The 19,920-nt window shown below is 38.5% G+C and overlaps 1 protein-coding gene across 1 annotated transcript; it reads right to left on the bottom strand.

The window, feature by feature from the left end:
• Positions 1 to 3,840: 3,840 nt before the first annotated feature.
• Positions 3,841 to 19,290, bottom strand: TMBIM4 (transmembrane BAX inhibitor motif containing 4). Its single transcript, XM_081589893.1, has 7 exons — positions 19,099 to 19,290; positions 13,402 to 13,510; positions 12,317 to 12,422; positions 9,277 to 9,310; positions 7,249 to 7,366; positions 4,626 to 4,671; positions 3,841 to 4,108 (listed from the first exon to the last, which is right to left on the bottom strand). Exons 1-7 carry the CDS (start codon positions 19,193 to 19,195, stop codon positions 3,902 to 3,904), a joined length of 717 nt encoding a protein of 238 aa, XP_081446019.1. The 5' UTR covers positions 19,196 to 19,290; the 3' UTR covers positions 3,841 to 3,901.
• Between the last annotated feature and the right edge of the window lie 630 nt (positions 19,291 to 19,920).

The raw sequence follows: 19,920 nt of genomic DNA, 5'->3' as shown, positions 1-19,920 counted from the left end.
GATACGAATAATATCTCAAGAGCCTGGACTTCCTTATCCATAGAATGAAGCTAATACAACCTAATAATCCAAGGTAGGGGATATAAGAGTTCAACAAATGGCCACTCTTATCATTTGTACATAATAAATTCAAACATGCACAGGACTATTTGCAAGCAGTATTTTCTAGAGATTTACCACATATATCTAAAACCAGGAAATAAATTCTATAATCATAGCCTAGTAAACTCCTGTCAGGTTACTTGTAAGAGTTCTAAGAATTTATGGGTACCTTTTTTTCTTTAAATTTTCACCCTTGAAGAAACTGTGCATCATATGGAAGTTACTAAACTCCATATGAATACAGCAAGGTTTGTTTTTATGGAACAGAAGCTGGAAAAAGCTCATAACATATGGTATTAAAAAAAAAAAAGGCTTGAAAAACTTGCTTTCTTTAGAGATTAAATTCCTTTACAGCAACTGAATTTCTATTATAAAGTTAACTATATATTAGATCTTAGCCACCTCTCCCCAAAATAATGTTCACATTGCATTTTAAATTGGAGCTCACTTTCAGACAGTCCAAATTGACAGCACCTTGCTTAACATACCAGGCCAAGACTTTTGAATAGATATTTGGCACAAAAAAGATTTTTAAAAAAGCTTATGTTATGAAAATGTCATGGTTTTAAATATATGCTATAATTCTGCACAACTGATGCTTTAAAAGGTTGAATCCTAGATTGCATTGGGCTTCCCTGGTGGCTCAGCTGGTAAAGAATCCACCTGCAGTGCGGGAGACCTGAGTTTGATCCCTGGGCTGGGAAGATCCCCTGGAAAAGAGAACGGCTACCGGCTTCAGTATTCTGGTCTGGAAAATTCCATGGACTATCCATGGGGTCACAAAGAGTTGGACACGACTGAGCGGCTTTAACTAGACTGCATTATTGAGGGAAAAAAATTTTTTTAACATGTTCCTCATCAGTTCATATAAAAGCAGTTCCAACAGAAGAGTTAAATGGCCTTGGTATATTTAAAAATCCTTAATTCATTCCCTCATTCATACATTTGAGTATGCATTCTGTGATAGGCACTGTGCTGGCTATACAAAGATGATGGGAACCAAACTACTGTCTTTAGGAAACTTTAACCCCTGATGTGATAATGCTTAAGGATCAAACTGGACATTGCGTCAGCTCCATTACAGAGCCAGAAGGAGCCTATGGGATGGAGGGCACTTAAATACCTGCCAAGCAGAATGGTTTCCCATCTCAAAGCCATGCTACACCACCGGCACCAGCTAATGGTGCCTCTACAGTGAGACCTCACCCACGGAACTCCTACTCTGTCACTTAGGAAGGACTAGGAAGACTAATGGGATTCAGATGGTAACTCCTTGTTGCCCAGGCACTAGGTGACGGGGATTTCAAAACAAAGCTTTACAAAGATGAACAAGCAGAAAGAACCTAACTTCCCAGCTGCTCCAAAAGACCCACAACCAGCTGCTGACACCACTAATTCCAAGAAGTGGATCAAGTGGATAAAAGCCAGGTGTGAGATCTGCAGCAAAGAAATGAACGTGGGCAGTAGGGCCTACTGCACTTTGCCCAAATTATATTCAATACAAACAGTTCTCAGATACTTCTCTTTCCTATTTTCCTATTTCCCTGCTGTACTTGTACATTCAGGTGCCTGTCACTCTGTCAAAGTCCTGCTAATTCCACTTTGTGCAGTCTGCATATTTTCACCTTTACTTATGGTAATAAACTGAGGTTGCATATGCCCTTTTATCCAACAGTTCTACTGCTAGGTATATTCCCTACCTAGGCAAACTCTCATATCTATGCACATTGGGGGAAATACAGGGATGTACATGGCAGTACTGATTGTGACAGTAAAAAAAGGAGGAGCCATATAAAATTCATTGATGCAATAATATATGAATGATGGTGGTTGTTTTTACAAAATATAATAACTATACCAGTGGTTAAAGAAACTATATTTCCCGAACCGAACAATGATTTGCTGGGTAAAAAAAAAATGACCTTGTTACAGAGTGAAGAAAATGGTATTGTTACAGAGTGAAGTAAGTCAGAAAGAGAAAAACAAGTATCATATTTTAATGCATATATATGCAATCTATATGGTACTGGTACTGCTGAACCTATCTGCAGGGCAGGAATAGAGATGCAGACATAGAATATGGACTTGTGGACACAATGGGGAAAGAGAGGGTGGGATGAATTGAGAGTAGTGCTGCCATACACACTACCATGTGTAAAAGAGATAGCTAGTAGGAAGCTGTTGTTAACACGGGGAGCTCAGCTCGGTGCTCTGTGATGACCTACAGGGGTAGGAGAGAGGCTCAAGAGGGAGGGGATATATATATATAGAAACCAATACAACATTGTAAAACACTTATCCTCTAATTAAAAATAAATTTTAAAAAACGGTATTGTTTTACATTTTTTAAATGTCATTATCTGCATTTGCTTATTTATTATCTTTAGTCACAATTCAGTACATTCTCCCTTTGGACCAACAATAGTAACATTAATAACAGCAGGTAACATTAATAAACACTTAGTTTATATGATATATTCATCTCACTTAATCCTTATAACAATCAATAAAGAAGATGGTGTTATTCCCATTATAAAGATGAGGTAAAAGACCTGAGGAAGGAAGGATAAGTAACGTGCCAAAGGTCAAATCACCAGTTGGCTACACAGTAAGGACTCCAATTTCGATTCTCTTACCTACGATGCTAATGTTAACTTGAGTATAGCATTATGCAACTTAGTGAGCGTTACAGGCTGAGTTGTACCCCCTGAAAATTCACATAGTGAAGTCTGTCTTAATCTATTTGGGCAGCCAAAACAAAACACTATACAGACTGGGTGGTTTATAAACAACAACAATTTACTTCTCACAGTTCTAGAGACTGGGAAGTCCAAGATCAAGGTGCAGGCATATTCAGTGTCTAGTTTAAAGGTCGTCTTCCTGGTTCATAGACTGTCTTTTCATCATCAGCTCATGTGGCAGAAAAGGGTAAGGGGTGTCTGTGGGCTCTCTTTTATAAAAAGAGCACTAATCCCATTCTTGAGAACTCCATCCTCATGACCTAAGCACATCCCAAAAGCCCTATCTCCTCGTAGCATCACAGGGGCCATTAGGTTTCAACAAATTATTTAGTGAATGCAAACATTAGGACCAGTGCAAAGTCCCAATTCCTGGTACCTCAGAATGTGACTGTATTTGGAGACAGAATCTTTATAAAGAGGTAATTAAAGTAAAATGAAGTCATTAGGGTGGGCCCTAGTCCAATATGACTGGTATCCTTACAAAAGGAGGAAATTTGGATACAAGTACAGAGAGAAGTCCACGTGAAGACACAGGGAGATGACCATCATTCAGGCAAGAGAGAGACCGCCAAAGAAATCAACCCCACCTTGACCTCACACTTCCAACCTCCAGAACTTTAGAAAATAAATTTCTGTTTAAGCCATGCAATCTGTGGTACTTTGTTATGGCACCCTAACAAATGAATGCAGTCAGGAATTTGCTAAAGTTTTAATGGTCACTGGTATACTGCTATAATTTTTAAATGAAACCTGTACTTTAAAAACTAAGAATGTTAAATTTTATGTCAAAATAACTGACTTAAGCACAGTTCTAATTTTTAATGCATCATACTATAATGAAATGTCATTAACATTTTAATATGATTTTATAATACTGAATAATTTCCTGTAGTTTATCTTTCATACTTTTTCCTTTCTAAATAAGATTAAAATCTAGTCAAAGGAGATTTATACTTTATAATATAATACACAGCATACAAATAAGATCTTAAAAGTATTTAACAATTATATCTCAAACTTTATTACTTATTGAATCAGTTTCTATATACTGCTTTCAATCACTTTCTATTAACTGCTTCCAAAACCCGCAACAGGTGCAAGAAGAGATTGATGATATCCAAGTAGAGGTTGATGGCAGCTAATACATACTCTTCAGGTGACAGCCTGTGCATCAGTGAGTGTGTGTCATAGATGATGAATCCGCAGAAAAGAAGGGCTCCCCCGGCAGCCAAGACCAACTCCACTGTCTCACTGTAAAAAAACAACTAAAGGCAAGAGATTAGTGTAATAGTTTTAGATTTAAGAACAGCATTAAGAATACTTAAGTTACTTATATGCTACATATATATTTAATAATTCTGTACAACTTTGAATACAAATGTTAAAAGTAGAAAAACGCAGGGCAGGTCCACTTGTGTTGGATGAAAGGGTGAATGGAGGAACCAATGAATATCCTCCTTTCTATTAAATTACCCACCTGACTTTGAACAGTACCATTCCAAACATAAATTATTTAAAATCTATTTCTTACTCAGAATTACATGTGCCACTTGAAAATCAGCAATTGCAACTGAGGGCCTCTTTCTATTTCGTTTAACTCATTCGTTCATCTTTCTTTAAACCAATAATATTAACATAAGACCTTGATTTTTAAAATATCATTTTAAAATCATTCTACACACAAATGTTCCAGATAATTGTAACCAGTGGCCTACTATAACATGTCTCTTATAGCTTTTTGAGATTATTTGTATTTCAAGTTACCATTCTAAAATAACTTACCCTCAAGATTCCTGACAAACACAAAATCCACAAGCCAGCAAACAGTCTATAAAAACAAAAATTTTAATAATTTAGAATATTGTATGATTTTTAAAGTTTTCAATTGGAATATAAAGAAAATATTGACATAAGCAAAATATCATTTAATTCAGAGAGCTATACAACTTCTTGAAAATATATAAATTTACCAATGAAGCATAATTGTATTTTTAACCAAATAACAAATTATTCTGTGAACACACATATCCATTAGAGTTCCCAATGTACACTGTTTTATTCTGATGTATTAAAAAACTTAATTTATGCACATAAATTTGCCACTGCTATAATTTTATGAGTTATCATTCATTATATATATTAAATAAAATTATGTATTATATATGTAAGGTATAATTATATGACAAAGCACATCTAGGAAGTCAGTCCTATTAATCTGAGACTTGGAAGCCTGAATATACATCTGCTGCCTCAGGCCACAAGAAGTACACTGACCAAATTTATGCTCCTTCCTTAAATAAAAATGAGACAAAATATACGAAACAACAGTTTTCAAACAATAAACAGCACAGGACAATGATTCCTGAGATAAGGGAAACAAAGAAGGTGAGCTCTACAAATGACCCAGCTAGAGTTCCCAAGGCCACAGTCCAGGGACAGGAATCCATATGCAGCTTTGTGGTTTCCTTGAGTTGAAGAGATGAGGATTCAGAGGTCAGAGAAGCTAAAGTGGTAGACTTTGCAGGTCCAAGTTCTAGAGAAAACAAGAGTTATACAGAGAGTTCTGGTGGCATGCAGAGGGTTCTCCTCCAGTCTTTAGCTGAGTACTTATCAATGCATACTTCTGAGGAAGTACCAAAGTCTGGAGAAAGAACCACCAGAGAGAACCAGGCAGAAAAATCCTCAGACTCACTAAAGCCAGGAATAGTTTTGATTCACATCAGCCAGAGTGGAAAGACCTGAGGCATGAGGCTTTGAGTAATCCTCAGAAGGATACTATCAAGAGTGGGGCCAAATTGGCCCTAAACTAAAAGCTGTTCTGGATCCAGCTAACAGAGCTTAATGGAGAAGGCAATGGCACCCCACTCCAGTACTCTTGCCTGGCAACTCCCATGGACGGAGGAGCCTGGTAGGCTACAGTCCATGGGGTCACTAAGAGTTGGACATGACTGGGCGACTTCACTTTCACTTTTCCCTTTCATGCACTGGAGAAGGAAATGGCAACCCACTCCAGTTTTCTTGCCTGGAGAATCCTAGGGACGGCGGAGCCTGGTGGCCTGCCGTCTATGGGGTCGCACAGAGTCGGACACGACTGAAGTGACTTAGCAGCAGCAGCAACAGAGCTTAAAAACAAGCCTCAAAAGGTTCAGACAATTTCCAAAGAACTTAATTGCTTCCTAGAAGAACAGAGCCTAACACATACACAAAACAGGAAGCAAAAAAAAAAATATATATATATATATATATATATAGCTTCTTAAATCAAACTCCATTCTAATACAACTGTTTATGCATCCTGCACAATTGTCAGTGTTAGCTGACCAATTAATATTTTATCCCAGTAGAGACTTCTGATAATCTGGTGATTGTTCAGTCGCTAAGTCGTGTCCAACTCCTTGTGACCCCATGGACTGCAGCACACCAGACCTCCCAGTCACTTCACTATCTCCACTATCTGGAGTACCAGGAAAAAAGGGGGAGGAAAGAAAGTTTTGCAAGACTAGACTACTTGTAAATTTTTAGTGTTGTAACAGGAAAAAAGAACAGAAAATGTTTGGGTGATTATGTGCCAAAAGAAAGCCATTATAAACTTAGGAAAGATTCTATGCATTCTTACCAAGGTGAGGGCAACACAGTACCATTATCCTAATATAAACAGGATCATTCCTTATATTAGTTTGAAGAAGGATACAGGTTACTTAGGATGGATCAAAAAGATTTAAAGTTCATGCAGACTTCTCCAGCACCTGGGTCACAATTACCTTGCTTTTGCCACAAAGATGTGGATGGTAACATTTCTAACATTTATATTAAGATCTAAATAATTCAGGTAAATTTCATACCATTTATAAAGCATGCAAGCCTATAGCCTCTCTGCTGTTGCTGCTGCTAAGTGGCTTCAGTCGTGTCCGACTCTGTGCGACCCCATAGACGACAGCCCACCAGGCTCCCCCGTCCCTGGAATTCTCCAGGCAAGAACATTGGAGTAGGTTGCCATTTCCTTCTCCAATGCATGAAAGTGAAAAGTGAAAGTGAAGTCACTCAGTCGTGTCCGACTCTTAGCTACCCCATGGACTGCAGCCTACCAGGCTCCTCTGTCCATGGGATTTTCCAGGCAAGAGTACTGGAGTGGGGTGCCACTGCCTTCTCCGATACCCTCTCTAGAAAGTTTAAATTTTAGGGCATTCACCTCCCTTTCAATATAGAGGTGAAGCAAAAAACTCAAAGCTACTTTCCTTCTCCTATCATGTATGCTCCAGGAGAGTAGGGCCCTAGTACCCAAAGGGATGACTTCTCATTACCTCCATTTTTAAAGTATCCAAAGCTAACAGTATAGCACCTCTCTCAAAGCTAGGTAGTATTAAAGATATCTACCTATCATAGCCATGATAAATATATCACTTACCCTGCTCCAAATTTGCTGAAATCTCTCTTAGACTGTAGAGTATATACAGTCAAACCAAGAAATACTGCACAAGTCAGTATGAAAGCTTGCAGGACAACATACACATCATAGAAAGTAACTGTAAAATTACAAAAAACTGATTAAAAATACATATAAACAATATAAAAGCTTTTTTTCCTGTCATATAATAGAAATGCCTTATTTTGTCCTGTACTACTTGCCAATAAAAACAATTCTGAGAAGATTCCTTATTCAGTCTTCAACTCTTGTATGATAAAGCCATACCCATAGTGCAATAAGCAGGCTCCAAAACATATAACGTAAGGGGGTCACATTATTAGGAAGTTAAAGAAATGGCTAGAAGACAATACACAGCTAGCTGGTTTAGGAGTTTAGGGAATATGGTGAAATGATTTTCACATATTTCTATCCCAGCTGCAGTTTATCACCATTTGTGGTGACTGTCAACTATGGCTTAAACAATCAACAGTGATGGTTCTGGGTCCTGTGGCTGGTTGGGAATTCCTAGGCAAGAAAAATATTGGGGCTGTCTGGGGTTGTCTGCCATTCACCAGCACTGTAGGAAATAGAAACCAACCATGAATTGCTTTATATCCAAGTCTGCATTATCCTGGAGTACATTATTGGGGTTTACTGGATATATATCGAATTTACTTCAGAAATTTTAGAATGACCATCTAGACTGACTATAGCTATTGTAATAAAACTGCTTAACATTTTACAGAATACTGAATTATAACCTCTTTAAAGGGAATTGAGTGTTTTGAACTCAAATCCATTTAAGTAATTTTTAATTTGAGGGGCATAAATTATCCAAGTTCCTTCTGTTCCTAAGTAGTTAGACTTTATTTATCCCATACAGGGTTAAGAAGATGAATGCAGAAAAGATAAAACATGAAATCACTTTTGCTTCTCAGAAATTTCAGTGTAAGTTCGGGTGGATTCCATTTCTCTCCAACATCCCTTACAAATGGTGAGTGCCAGAGAGGACAGAGATGGACTTAATAACAGTAGTAAGTAACATTAATAGATAATAACACTAATAATAAGTAAGTACTAATACTTCCTTTCCATGTTGAGAAATTTCAACCCTATTTAGTTTGGTGGTTGTTATTATTTATTTATATTCTGATTCTTTTATAAAAAGAAGAGATGAATTACCAAAAAACGTATAGACAAAACAAAACCTAGCATGAAAAAGTTTAAAACAGTAATGACAAAATAAGAAGAGATAAATACTTTAACAATAAGGATCCACGATTTACTGCTATTGACAGTAGCAGTAAATTCTGATCTTTTTTGGTACCCCAGATAAATAATTTTGAAACAATCAGAATTTTTATTGTTAATCACAAAATTTTTTACTTGAGGTATTATTATATAGGGTACATCAAATAATTATAGGAGATACTTCCTTTTAAATATTATATATATTTAATACAAAATACAAAAGAGAAATGACTATTGTTTCGTGTAGTGCCATCTGATAAAATATGAGGATGTAATAAGGTACAGTTCAGTGCAGGCAATTTGAGATACTGAGCTCATGTGATGAAAGAGCATGGTTCTTTTAAGATCCCTTTAAACAAGGAAAAAGATTAGCTATAGTTGTCTATTTTTTTTTTTTATTTTTGGCTGCGCTATGCAGCATGTGAGATTTTTAGTTCCCTGACCAGGGATCGAACCCATATCCTCTGCAGTGGAAGGGCAGAGTGATTAACCACTGGATTGCCAGGGAAGTATCTGATGTTGTCTTGTTGGATAAACAAAATGAATATTGTTCTCTGTTCCTGTTGTTTTCCTAATTCTTTTCAACTTCCTCTAAATTCAGCTGAACTATATAAACATTTACTTTTTGCTTATATTTCAGGAATTCTTCATTCTATACCACATTTTTGAATATGACATTACATGATGTTAAGCTTTAGCCCCAAACACTTTTTTACCCAAAAGATTTAGCCACATTAAAAAGTTACTGTAATATACAGAAACATAATTATGGCTTACCAACAAAGGCCACAGTCAGAGATTCCAACAGTGTCTAAGAAAAAGAGACTGAAATTACATAGATGCATGTAAAATTTATACTATGTTAAGTACATGTTCTGATTTCCAGGAATTCAAGGTGATTTCATACCCATGATCTCATTTTAGCTTCAGTTCAGTTCAGTCGCTCAGTCGTGTCCGACTCCTTGCGACCCCATGACCTGCAGCAAGCCAGGCCTCCCTGTCCATCACCAACTCCCTGAGTCCACCCAAACCCATGTCCATCGCGTCGATGATGCCATCCAGCCATCTCATCCTCTGTGGTCCCCTTCTCCTCCTACCCTCAATCTTTCCCAGCATTAGGGTCTTTTCCAATGAGTCAGCTCTTCGCATCAGGTGGCCAGAGCAGCTTTTTGAAGTATATGGGACAAATAATAAGCCCACCATAATGAAAATGAGATCTCAATGTATTAAATGAAAATATTTAGATTCTTTTCTTTTTTTGACTGTGCTGCACAGTTTGTGGTATCTTAGTTCCCCAACCACAGCAGTAAAAGCAATGAGTCCCAACCATAGGACAACCAGCGTATTTCCATGAGAACAGATTCCAGTTGTGATACCACTACTCCTTAAACTCAACTAGATTTTTCATATCTGTAACAGGGAGATTCTAGAAGTGATACAGAAAATTCTATTTTTCTCACTCTTTATAATGTAAACAAAGATGAAACTGCAAATCACATGCACATTTAAGAAACCTCACTACCTCACACAAACAAACATGGGAAGAATAGAATATTTAGATAGTACTTTGGTGTGGCAGAGTCTTGAAACTGTCATCCAATATTCTTTTTTTCTTTCTTGGTAACAGAATTTTGACTAAACATATACCAGTTTAGGCAAAGATCTTCACGACCCAGATAATCATGATGGTGTGATCACTCACCTAGAGCCAGACATCCTGGAATGTGAAGTCAAGTGGGCCTTAGGAAGCATCACTATGACAAAGCTAGTGGAGGTGATGGAATTCCAGTTGAGCTATTTCAAATCCTGAAAGATGATGCTGTGAAAGTGCTGCACTCAATATGCCAGCAAATATGAATAACTCAGCACTGGCCACAGGACTAGAAAAGGTCAGTTTTCATTCCTATCCCAAAGAAAGGCAATGCCAAAGAATGCTCAAACTACCATACAATTGCACTCGTCTCACACGCTAGTAAAGTAATGCTCAAAATTCTCCAAGCCAGGCTTCAGCAATACGTGAACCATGAACTTCCAGATGTTCAAGCTGGTTTTAGAAAAGGCAGAGGAACCAGAGATCAAATTGCCAACATCTAATGGATCATTAAAAAAGCAAGAGAGGACCAGAAAAACATCTATTTCTGCTTTATTGACTATGCCAAAGCCTTTGTGTGGATTACAATAAACTGGAAAATTCTGAAAGAAATGGGCATACCAGACCACCTGACCTGCCTCTTGAGAAATCTGTATGCAGGTCAGGAAGCAACAGTTAGAACTGGACATGGAACAACAGACTGGTTCCAAATAGGAAAAGGAGTATGTCAAGGCTGTATATTGCCACCCTGCTTATTTAACTTATTTGCAGAGTACATTATGAGAAACGCTGGGCTGGAGGAAGCACAAGCTGGAATCAAGATTGCCGGGAGAAATATCAATAACCTCAGATATGCAGATGACACCACCCTTATGGCAGAAAGTGAAGAAGAACTAAAGAGCCTCTTGAGGAAAGTGAAAGAGGAGAGTGAAAAAGTTGGCTTAAAGCTCAACATTCAGAAAACTAAGATCATGGCATCTGATCCCATCACTTCATGGCAGATAGATGGGCAAACAGTGGAAACAGTGTCAGACTTTATTTTTCTGGGCTCCAAATTCACTGCAGATGGTGATTGCAGCCATGAAATTAGAAGACACTTACTCCTTGGAAGGAGTTATGACCAACCTAGACAGCATATTAAAAACCAGAGACATTACTTTGTCAACAAAGGTCTGCATAATCAAGGCTATGGTTTTTCCAGTGGTCATGTATGGATGTGCGAGTTGGACTATAAAGAAAGCTGAGCACTGAAGAATTGATGCTTTTGAACTGTGGTGTTGGAGAAGACTCTTGAGAGTCCCTTGGACTGCAAGGAGATCCAACCAGTCCATCCTAAAGGAGATCAGTCCTGGGTGTTCATTGGAAGGACTGATGTTGAAGCTGAAACTCCAATACTTTGGCCACCTGATGCAAAGAGCTGACTCATTGGAAAAGACCCAGATGTTGGGAAAGATTGAGGGCAGGAGGAGAAGGGGACGACAGAGGATGAGATGGCTGGATGGCATCACCAACTCGATGGACATGGGTTTAGGTGGACTCAGGGAGTTGGTGATGGACAGGGAGGCCTGGTGTGCTGCGGTTCACGGGGTCACAAAGAGTCAGACACGACTGAGCCACTGAACTGGACTGATACCTGTTTAGATTAAGCATTACGTTTTCAGCTTCCCTTGCAGCTAGATCTGCAAGAATCTAGATCCAGAAGCTAGAATATAGTGTGACTATATTCTAGTCAATAGAATGCGAACAGAGAGACATACAACTCTGAGAAGCAAAGAGGTTCGCCCTCTCCTTTCTCATTTTTTAAATAGATAAAATGCAGGTATGGTAGTGAGCTATCTTATACGATGCAACTTTAGATATGTCTGAACTATAGCAGTGTCTGGGCCCCTGACAACTTCACTAAACCATCATTCAGATTTTTATATGAAAGAGAAGTAAACTATCTTGTTTAAGCTATGTCAAAAGTAGCTGAACTCATATCCTAAATAAGAGTTAGGGATACTGAGCTTCATCCTCAAGCTTCTTTCCCTTAATACATCTTTGTTTTATTTGCTTACTCTAGTTAGATTTTATCTGATAGACAATTATCATAAAGGTAATGCCTTGATTTTTTAAAAAACTCATTAATTTGGTTCTGCTATTGTTACATATATATATATGCATTCAAATAAATAAATTTAAAACTCAGGAATAAATGTTAAGGGAACACATTGTGAAAGTACTTACAAATCCAAAAAGCAGGTATAAGTTAAGGGGATGCTTATGTCTATTTACAGTCAAGGCTAAAATCAAACCCAAAGATCCAAGGGCCAACACCAAAATAAAGGCAGGACTGAAAGACAAAAAATTAAAAGCATTCTCAACTTAAAAAAATACCATAAATAACATCCAATTTAATAATAAAATTTCTCTATGTGTTCATGAAAGTACCGGAAAAAAAATTTGGAAGGATCTACACCAAATTGACCAAAGAAATGATTTTTCCATGGGGATAATTTGAGGACTGTGAGATGGGAAGGAGCAGGAAGACAAAGAATCTTCCCACAATGAATGTGGAAAATGTAACCTTTTTACTTCATGAATTTCTATTATATTGAATAATTTTTTCAATTAGCATACTCTTTTTTTTAAAACTAAAATTCAATAAAGAAAAACTATTAAATAATAAAAATTTTATACCTAACTACTTTTTTAGGGCATTTACTATATAGCTGTAACTTAAAGAATTTACTCCAAATAGCAAACTAATAGTTCAAGATTCCCCTTTTGTAAAGGGAGGACAGAAATTATCTACTTGTAAGAAAATATTCATTCTTTACTTTTCCTTTTCTTTAATATAAAGTCTATATTACTCTTACCCATGGAAATAATTATTTTGGAGGTCAAATCTTAAACAAATTAGGGAAGAACCATATGGAACTCCTCCGAAAGGTTTTCAGTGAAATTTTCCTAGTTGTGAACTAACACTAAGGTAAATTTAACTTTTTTTAAGTACCTTTACTTTTCAAGCACTGTCTTGGGCTTTGGGGACAGGGCATAAGTCTAATAAAGACACACACAAAAAGTTGCATTCAATAAAAATTCTTAATGGAAATGAGGGATTAACTCTATGAAACCAGGCTAAAAAGGTTAGAGGTAAATATCATATTGTAGATTATTTTTCTTGTAAAAATTTACTTGCAAGAGTTAATAATGAATCTTCTTTACATTCTAACCTCAAAAGTTAATAGAAAAACTACCTTTGCTCATCTTATGCCCTTTCAGTCACATGCAGTGGTTGAAAATGATTCAGAATCATGTCATTACCTTACCTTTCATGTACAAATGTCCGTATAGAATCAAAGTATAAAAAAAATGCCAATGTCACTGTAGTTAAGAGAACTTGCAGAGAAAGGATGCTGTAGACTTTTCTTAGAAAGGCTGAAAAAGAAAAAAGTTACACATGACTATTTTCTTAAACATTTATCAGAGTACAGCAAGATCAGGTTTCTTCTTAGACACATTAAATACTATGTAAGTTCCTTCTTAAATCTTAATCCAAATATCACAACTGTAACTTAAAAAAAAAAGCCTCCCAGAAAATAAAAAATTTTGTTAACTATACTTCAGGAAGCATGAGCTTAAAAAAATTAAGTTAATGGGCCAGAATACAAATGTTTCCCTCAAAACGCAACAATCAAATGCATATTTGTGCAACATACAACAAAGCAAAGTATTAAAAACAGAACATTTTAAATAATGAAGCTATCTTGAAGCTGAAAAGCAGGAATAAAAAGCATATGGTTAGATACAAAATTTAAAAAGGAATCTTAATTTCCAAGCACTGCAAATGTTTCCCTAAAATGAAACTTCTCCATAAAAGGCAAATAATATATAAACTTACTTTCACTCACCTATTTTTATTTCTCACTTCTAGTACCTTTGCCTCTAGTTTCTATAAAAGAAATTCTTACTTTCAAAATACGTTACCAACATTCATAAATCAACTCCAAAGTGCAATGATCTAAAAATATTTATAAAAGTCTTCTGATACACAGAAGACTTCCCAGGTGGCGCTAGTGGTGAAGAACACACCTGCTAATGCAGGAGATATAATAAGAGATGTGGGTTCGATCCCTGAGTCAGGAAGATCTGCAGAAGGGCACGGCAACCCACTCCAGTATTCTTGCCTGCAGAATCCCACAGACAGAGGAGGCTGGTGGGCTACAGTCCACAGGGTCACAAAGAGTTCCTCATATTCCTGAAGTACCCTAAACAGACTTTTAAGCACTTTATTTTATAGTGATAAGTCTACTTGTCCTTCACTATTAGACTATGAAGACTAAAGAGCTCCCTAATAATAGGATAATAATATTCATTTTAAGCTTCCTATTTTAGGACACGACTCAGCATGAGTCCCTAGCACTCAGCCAGGGGATGGCACAGAATGTTGTTTAATCACTAACTCTGGTCCAACTCTCTGTGACCCTGTGGACTACAGCCCACCAGGCCCCCCTGTCTGTGGGATTTTCCAAGCAAGAATACTGGAGTGGGTTGCCATTTCCTTCTCCAGGGGATAGTCCCAACCCAGGGATCGAACTCACATCTCATGCATCTCCTGCATTGGCAGGCAGTTTCTTTACCTCTGAGCCATCTGGGAAGCCCTTGGCATGGAATAAATACTCATTAAATTTTATTTGCTTTTAAATAAACATATTGAATTAATGAAAAGTGAATTTTGCCAGTCAGAGAAAAGGTATTATTCTGAAACAATAATGGAGCCACACAATTTCCATAGAGCACTGTTCTTAGGCAAGAACAACACTGTGGAATGATTTTTACCCAACAAAAGGTGTGATGCTGTCTCTTGACTCTCATGACAATATGCATACGATAAATGTTGTCTTTGAAAAAAATTCCCACTAAAGACCTCATTCCTCAAGGAATGATGAAGTGCTTTGATGGCATGTCTGCCAAATATCAAGTAGTAAAATAAATATTTTATAAGAATAAGAGAATGTTCATAAATACTAAAGACTTAATTCTTCAAGGCCCTCCCATTACATCTTTTTAAAAATATAAGATTATTTATTTATTTTTTGGTTGTGCTGGGTGTACACTGCTGTAAGGGCTTTTCTCTAGTTGCAGTGAGTGGGGGCTACTCTCTAGTTGCATGGGCTTCTCATTGCGATGGCTACTCTCTAGGGCACACGGGCTTCAGTAGCTGTGGCTCCTGGGCTCTAGAGCACAGGCTCGATAGTTGTGGCGCATAGGCTTTAGTTGCTCCTTGGCATGTGGGATCTTCCTGGATCAGGATCAAACTGGTGTCCCCTGCATTTCAACGTGGACTTTCAACCACTGGATGCCCAGGGAAGTCCTCTATACTCTAAAAATGAGAACTTAAATCAAATCCCACAAAAAGTAACATTTGACACCCATTTTGAATAACTAATATAAAAAGTGGCAAAAGATATACATACACACCTACAGAAAAAAATAAAAGATCTGATAAGAAAACAAGTCAAACTGCAATCTTTCAGGTTTTTTTTTTTTTGAGTCCTATTTCTGCCTTTCTACTTTTCTGCTTTCTACTTTTACTTCTCCCCTTTCTACTCAAACTTGAGAGGCTGAAACATGAACTTTTCATTTCTACCCAATCTGTAACCAATACCAACCTCCCCCAAGCCAAAAATGTAGGAGTCACCTCTGATTCCCTTTTCTTTTCCCAATCCATCAACAACTACTGTAGCTTCTACTTGCAAAGTCATCCACCTCTTTGGTCTCCTTTGCTACATTTCCAGTCAGTCTTATGATCTAGCACCTGCACTGTTACAGTAGCCTTCTAATTGGTCTCCATGCTTTCAGTGGTCCCACCTATAGTCCCATAGCTGTTGACAGCTATCTTTTTGTAAAGTAATCCTTATCATGTGACTCCCTGCTTAAATACTTCAAATGGTTTCCCTTCTGCTTACAATAAAATTTTAAAGTTTTTAAGTGGCCTACAGGCCCTACATGACATGTGCATGTGTGCTCAGTCGTATCTGCCTCTTTGTGACCCCACAGACTGCAGCCCACCAGGCTCCTCTGTCTGTGGGCTTTCTCAGAAAAGAATTCTGGAGTGGGTTGCCATTTCCTTCTCCAGGGGCTCTTTTGGACCCAGGGCTTGAACCTGTACCTCCTGTATCTCCTGAACTGGCAGATGGATTCTTTACCACTGAGCCAATTGGGAAGCCCGTGATTATCATAACTAGGTCATAAAAGACACGGTAGCTTCCTTAATGGTCTCTCCCGGGTTGCATGCTCTTGAGGAAGTCAGCTACCACGCCATGATGCTCACGCAGACAATGGAGAAGGTCATATGGCAAGGAATTAATGCCTTGCATCAACATCTGCATGAGTGGGGTTTCCAGGAAGCAGATCTTAACCCAGTCAAGTCTTCAGCTGACTGCAGTCCCAGCCCACATCTTCAGTGGACTCTCCTAAGACACCCTGAGCCAGAACCACCTAGCTACACCTCTCCCAGATTTCTGATTCTCAGAAACTGTGTGAAGTAGTAACTGTTGTTTTAAGCTTCTAAAATTTGGAGTAATTTTTAATAAAGCAACAGATAACTAATACACCTAGCTAGCTCCTTCTCATACAACACAACTGCCCTCTCCTTTAAAAGTTCTTTCTCTGACCATTCCTTAACTAAAATAGCCACTAAGCTACTATTCTAGACTCTAGAGTCTAGCTCATCACTGTTTCTTTTCTTCAGAGAACTTAACACTGCTAGTAGTCTATTTATTTGCTTAACTCTTTAGGGCCTATCTCCCTTACTCCTCCACCCAAATAATAACTCTAGAGAACTCAAATATTATCTGGTTACTGCTATATCCTTAATATCAGTAGGGAGCCCAATAAAGTTGTATAAACAAAAGAAAAATGCTCACCTTCACTCACCTGGCTAAAAAAAATGTAGATTAAAACAAGATTACATTTTTTACCCACAACAAGAGGCAGTAAACCATGGCTGAGGGCCAAACCCAGCACATCACCTGATTTTATAAGTAAAGTTTTCCTGGGCACAGTCACAGTCATCTCTGTGTCCTCTATAGCTTCTTTTCTTGCCTGGATAATTCCACGGACAGAGGGGCCTGGCAAGCTACAATCCACGGGTTGCAAAGAGTCAGACAAGACTGAGTGACTAATTGTAATTGTGCAGCTTCTTTTTCACGACAATGGCAGAATTTTGTAACTGCGCCACAGAGTCCTTTATTATGACTCCACAAAGCTGAAAATATTTACTATCTGGCCCTTTGGAGAAAATGTTTGCTAATCCCTGATCTACCAGATTGCCAGATACTAAGAAGTTTGATGATCTCAGTGTTGGTGAGAGTGCAATAAAATGTACCCTCATGTATTGTTTGCTGGAGAGTCAACAGGTGCAATCTCTTTGGGTAGTTGATGACATCAAATTTTAAATGCACATATTCTTTGGACCTATTAATTTCACTGCTTAAAATTTATAGAGCAATAATTGGATAAATTCACAATATGGAAGAATGGCCCCTACAGCTCTATTTGAAGGAATAAAAAGAATGAAAAGTAACAATCTAAATACCCATCAAGAAAGGATGATTAAATAAATTATGGAACATACATATTATAGATGATCACCATAGTTAAAAATAATATGATAAAGCTATAAATATACATACTGATATTTTTCAATATGATACATTAAATAAAAATATAAAGTTGCAGAAATGTAAGAAATAATCATAACATTGTGCTTCTGAGTATAAAACAGTATGTCTTAGTGTTTCAAAAATACAAATATAATAGACTGCTAAAACAGACTAGTTTAATAGATTATGTATATTACATATGTAACAACTAATTATATAAACTAACTTAATGGCACTATAAAAGTGCTCAAGGTAGAGACTGTACTCAGCTTTCATTCTCACATCATTATTCTGTAGCTTCATAATTTGTTGTTTTCTACCAATAAGCCTTGGCTATTTAAATATATAATATTCCAAAAGTATTTTCCATAAGATATACGTACTACATTTTCAAAACAACCCCATTTTCCTTCGTGTAAAGGCAGTGAGGAAATAAGTTTTGGAAGTCACAGTTGCTCCCCTTAAGACACTAGTTAGATCAGCCAGGTTAATTTGCTTAAAAAATAGAGGAGGGCATTTCTGTTTTATCTTTAAATTCGTAAAAATTTTTGACAGACCAGATACCATTTTAAACTATAGATGCAGTCAGCTTAGTCACGGGTCCAATGACCATGACACAGGGTTCCTTCCTGGTAATTTCCTCGTAGGAGGGTCTTTTGTTCTACTAAGATAAGACTGGGTGAATTCCTGGATGAGAGCTGTTACCAAGAAAGGAGCCATGATTAGAAGCTTAGAATTTTCAGCCGCACACCCTATTCTCCTGAGAAGAGAGAAGGGCTGAAAATGGAGTTAATGATCAATCATGCCTTCGTGAGGAAGCCACCATTAAACCCCAATAGTACGGAGTATGCAGGGCTTCCAGATGGGTGAACACAGCCTCATACCAGGACACAGAAATTGCAAAGAACAGACGAGGACATAGACTCAGCCCTTAGATCAAAAACATAGACGCAGACAACTCCATTCAGATGTACGTCACAATGATCATATAATAAACTTACTTTCACGGAAAAAAATAACCCAAGTTTCTCTTAACTGAAAGATGCCAAATTCAAGCTAGTGAGGTTTTCAACCCCTTCAGCAAAAACGATAGGATGGACTCAGTTTCAGGTCTCTGGGCGCACAGCTGGGGAACCACCTCGCCTCTCCCTCTGAGCCCCTGCGGAGGGAGAAAGCTCTTCCTCCCAGCTAGGGGACAGGCAGGAGGAGGGAAGGCTGCCCTCTGAACCCAAGAGATCGGCGGTATCCCCAGGGCCCGGTCGCGGAGGATGCTCGCCTCAGAAGCCGAAAACCAGCCCCCAGAGGCCGGCGACGCCGCGGGACCGACAAGGGGCGGCCGGGAGGGGCCCGGCGACGTACCCATTCGGATGTGCACGCTGGCGGAGGCCACGCAGCTGCCATAGTTGAAGTCGTCCTCGATGGATGAGCAGGGGTAGCGGGGGTCGAAGTCCGCCATGTCCGCACAGCACCCCCCAAGACCCCCGCGGAGCTAAGCTAACGACGCCAGCACAACGGCCTCCAGGCCACTTCCTGAGGAAGCGATCCAGCCCCAACTAGCCGAGCGGCCACGCCCGAGCCAAGCCCCAACCAATCGATGATGTCGCCTCGAACCTTGAGTTAGTTCAGTTCCCTTCAGTCGCTCAGTAGTGTCCGACTCTTTGCGACCCCATGGACTGAAGCACGCCAGGGCTCCCTGTCCATCGCCAACTCCCGGAGTTTACTCAAACTCATGTCCATTGAGTCGGTGGTGCCATCCAACCATCTCATCCTCTGTCGTCCTCTTCTGCTTTCAGTCTTTCCCAGCATCAGGGTCTTTTCCAATGAGTCAGTTCTTCGCATCAGGTGGCCAGAGTATTGGCGTTTCAGCTTCAGCATCAGTCCTTCCAATGAATATTCAGGACTGATTTCCTTTAGGATGGACTGGTTGGATCTCCTTGCAGTACACGGGACTGTCAAGAGTCTTCTCCAACACCACAGTTCAAAAGCACCAATTCTTCAGCGCTCAGCTTTCTTTATAGTCCAACTCTCACATCCATACATGACTACTAGAAAAACCATAGCTTTGACTAGATGGACCTTTGTTGGCAAAGTAATGTCTCTGCTTTTTCAAATGCTTCAGTTGGGCTGGAAAAAGGAGTTTGCTTCAGGTTAGGGTGGGAGAGAAAATGAGTTACATTCTCA

This window comes from Giraffa tippelskirchi, chromosome 4 (genome assembly GCF_054371585.1).
Source record: "Giraffa tippelskirchi isolate mGirTip1 chromosome 4, T2T-mGirTip1v1.2.pri, whole genome shotgun sequence".
NCBI lineage: Eukaryota > Metazoa > Chordata > Mammalia > Artiodactyla > Giraffidae > Giraffa > Giraffa tippelskirchi.
Note: the sequence above shows the minus strand (reverse complement) of the source record. Positions and strands in the feature narration are given on the sequence as shown.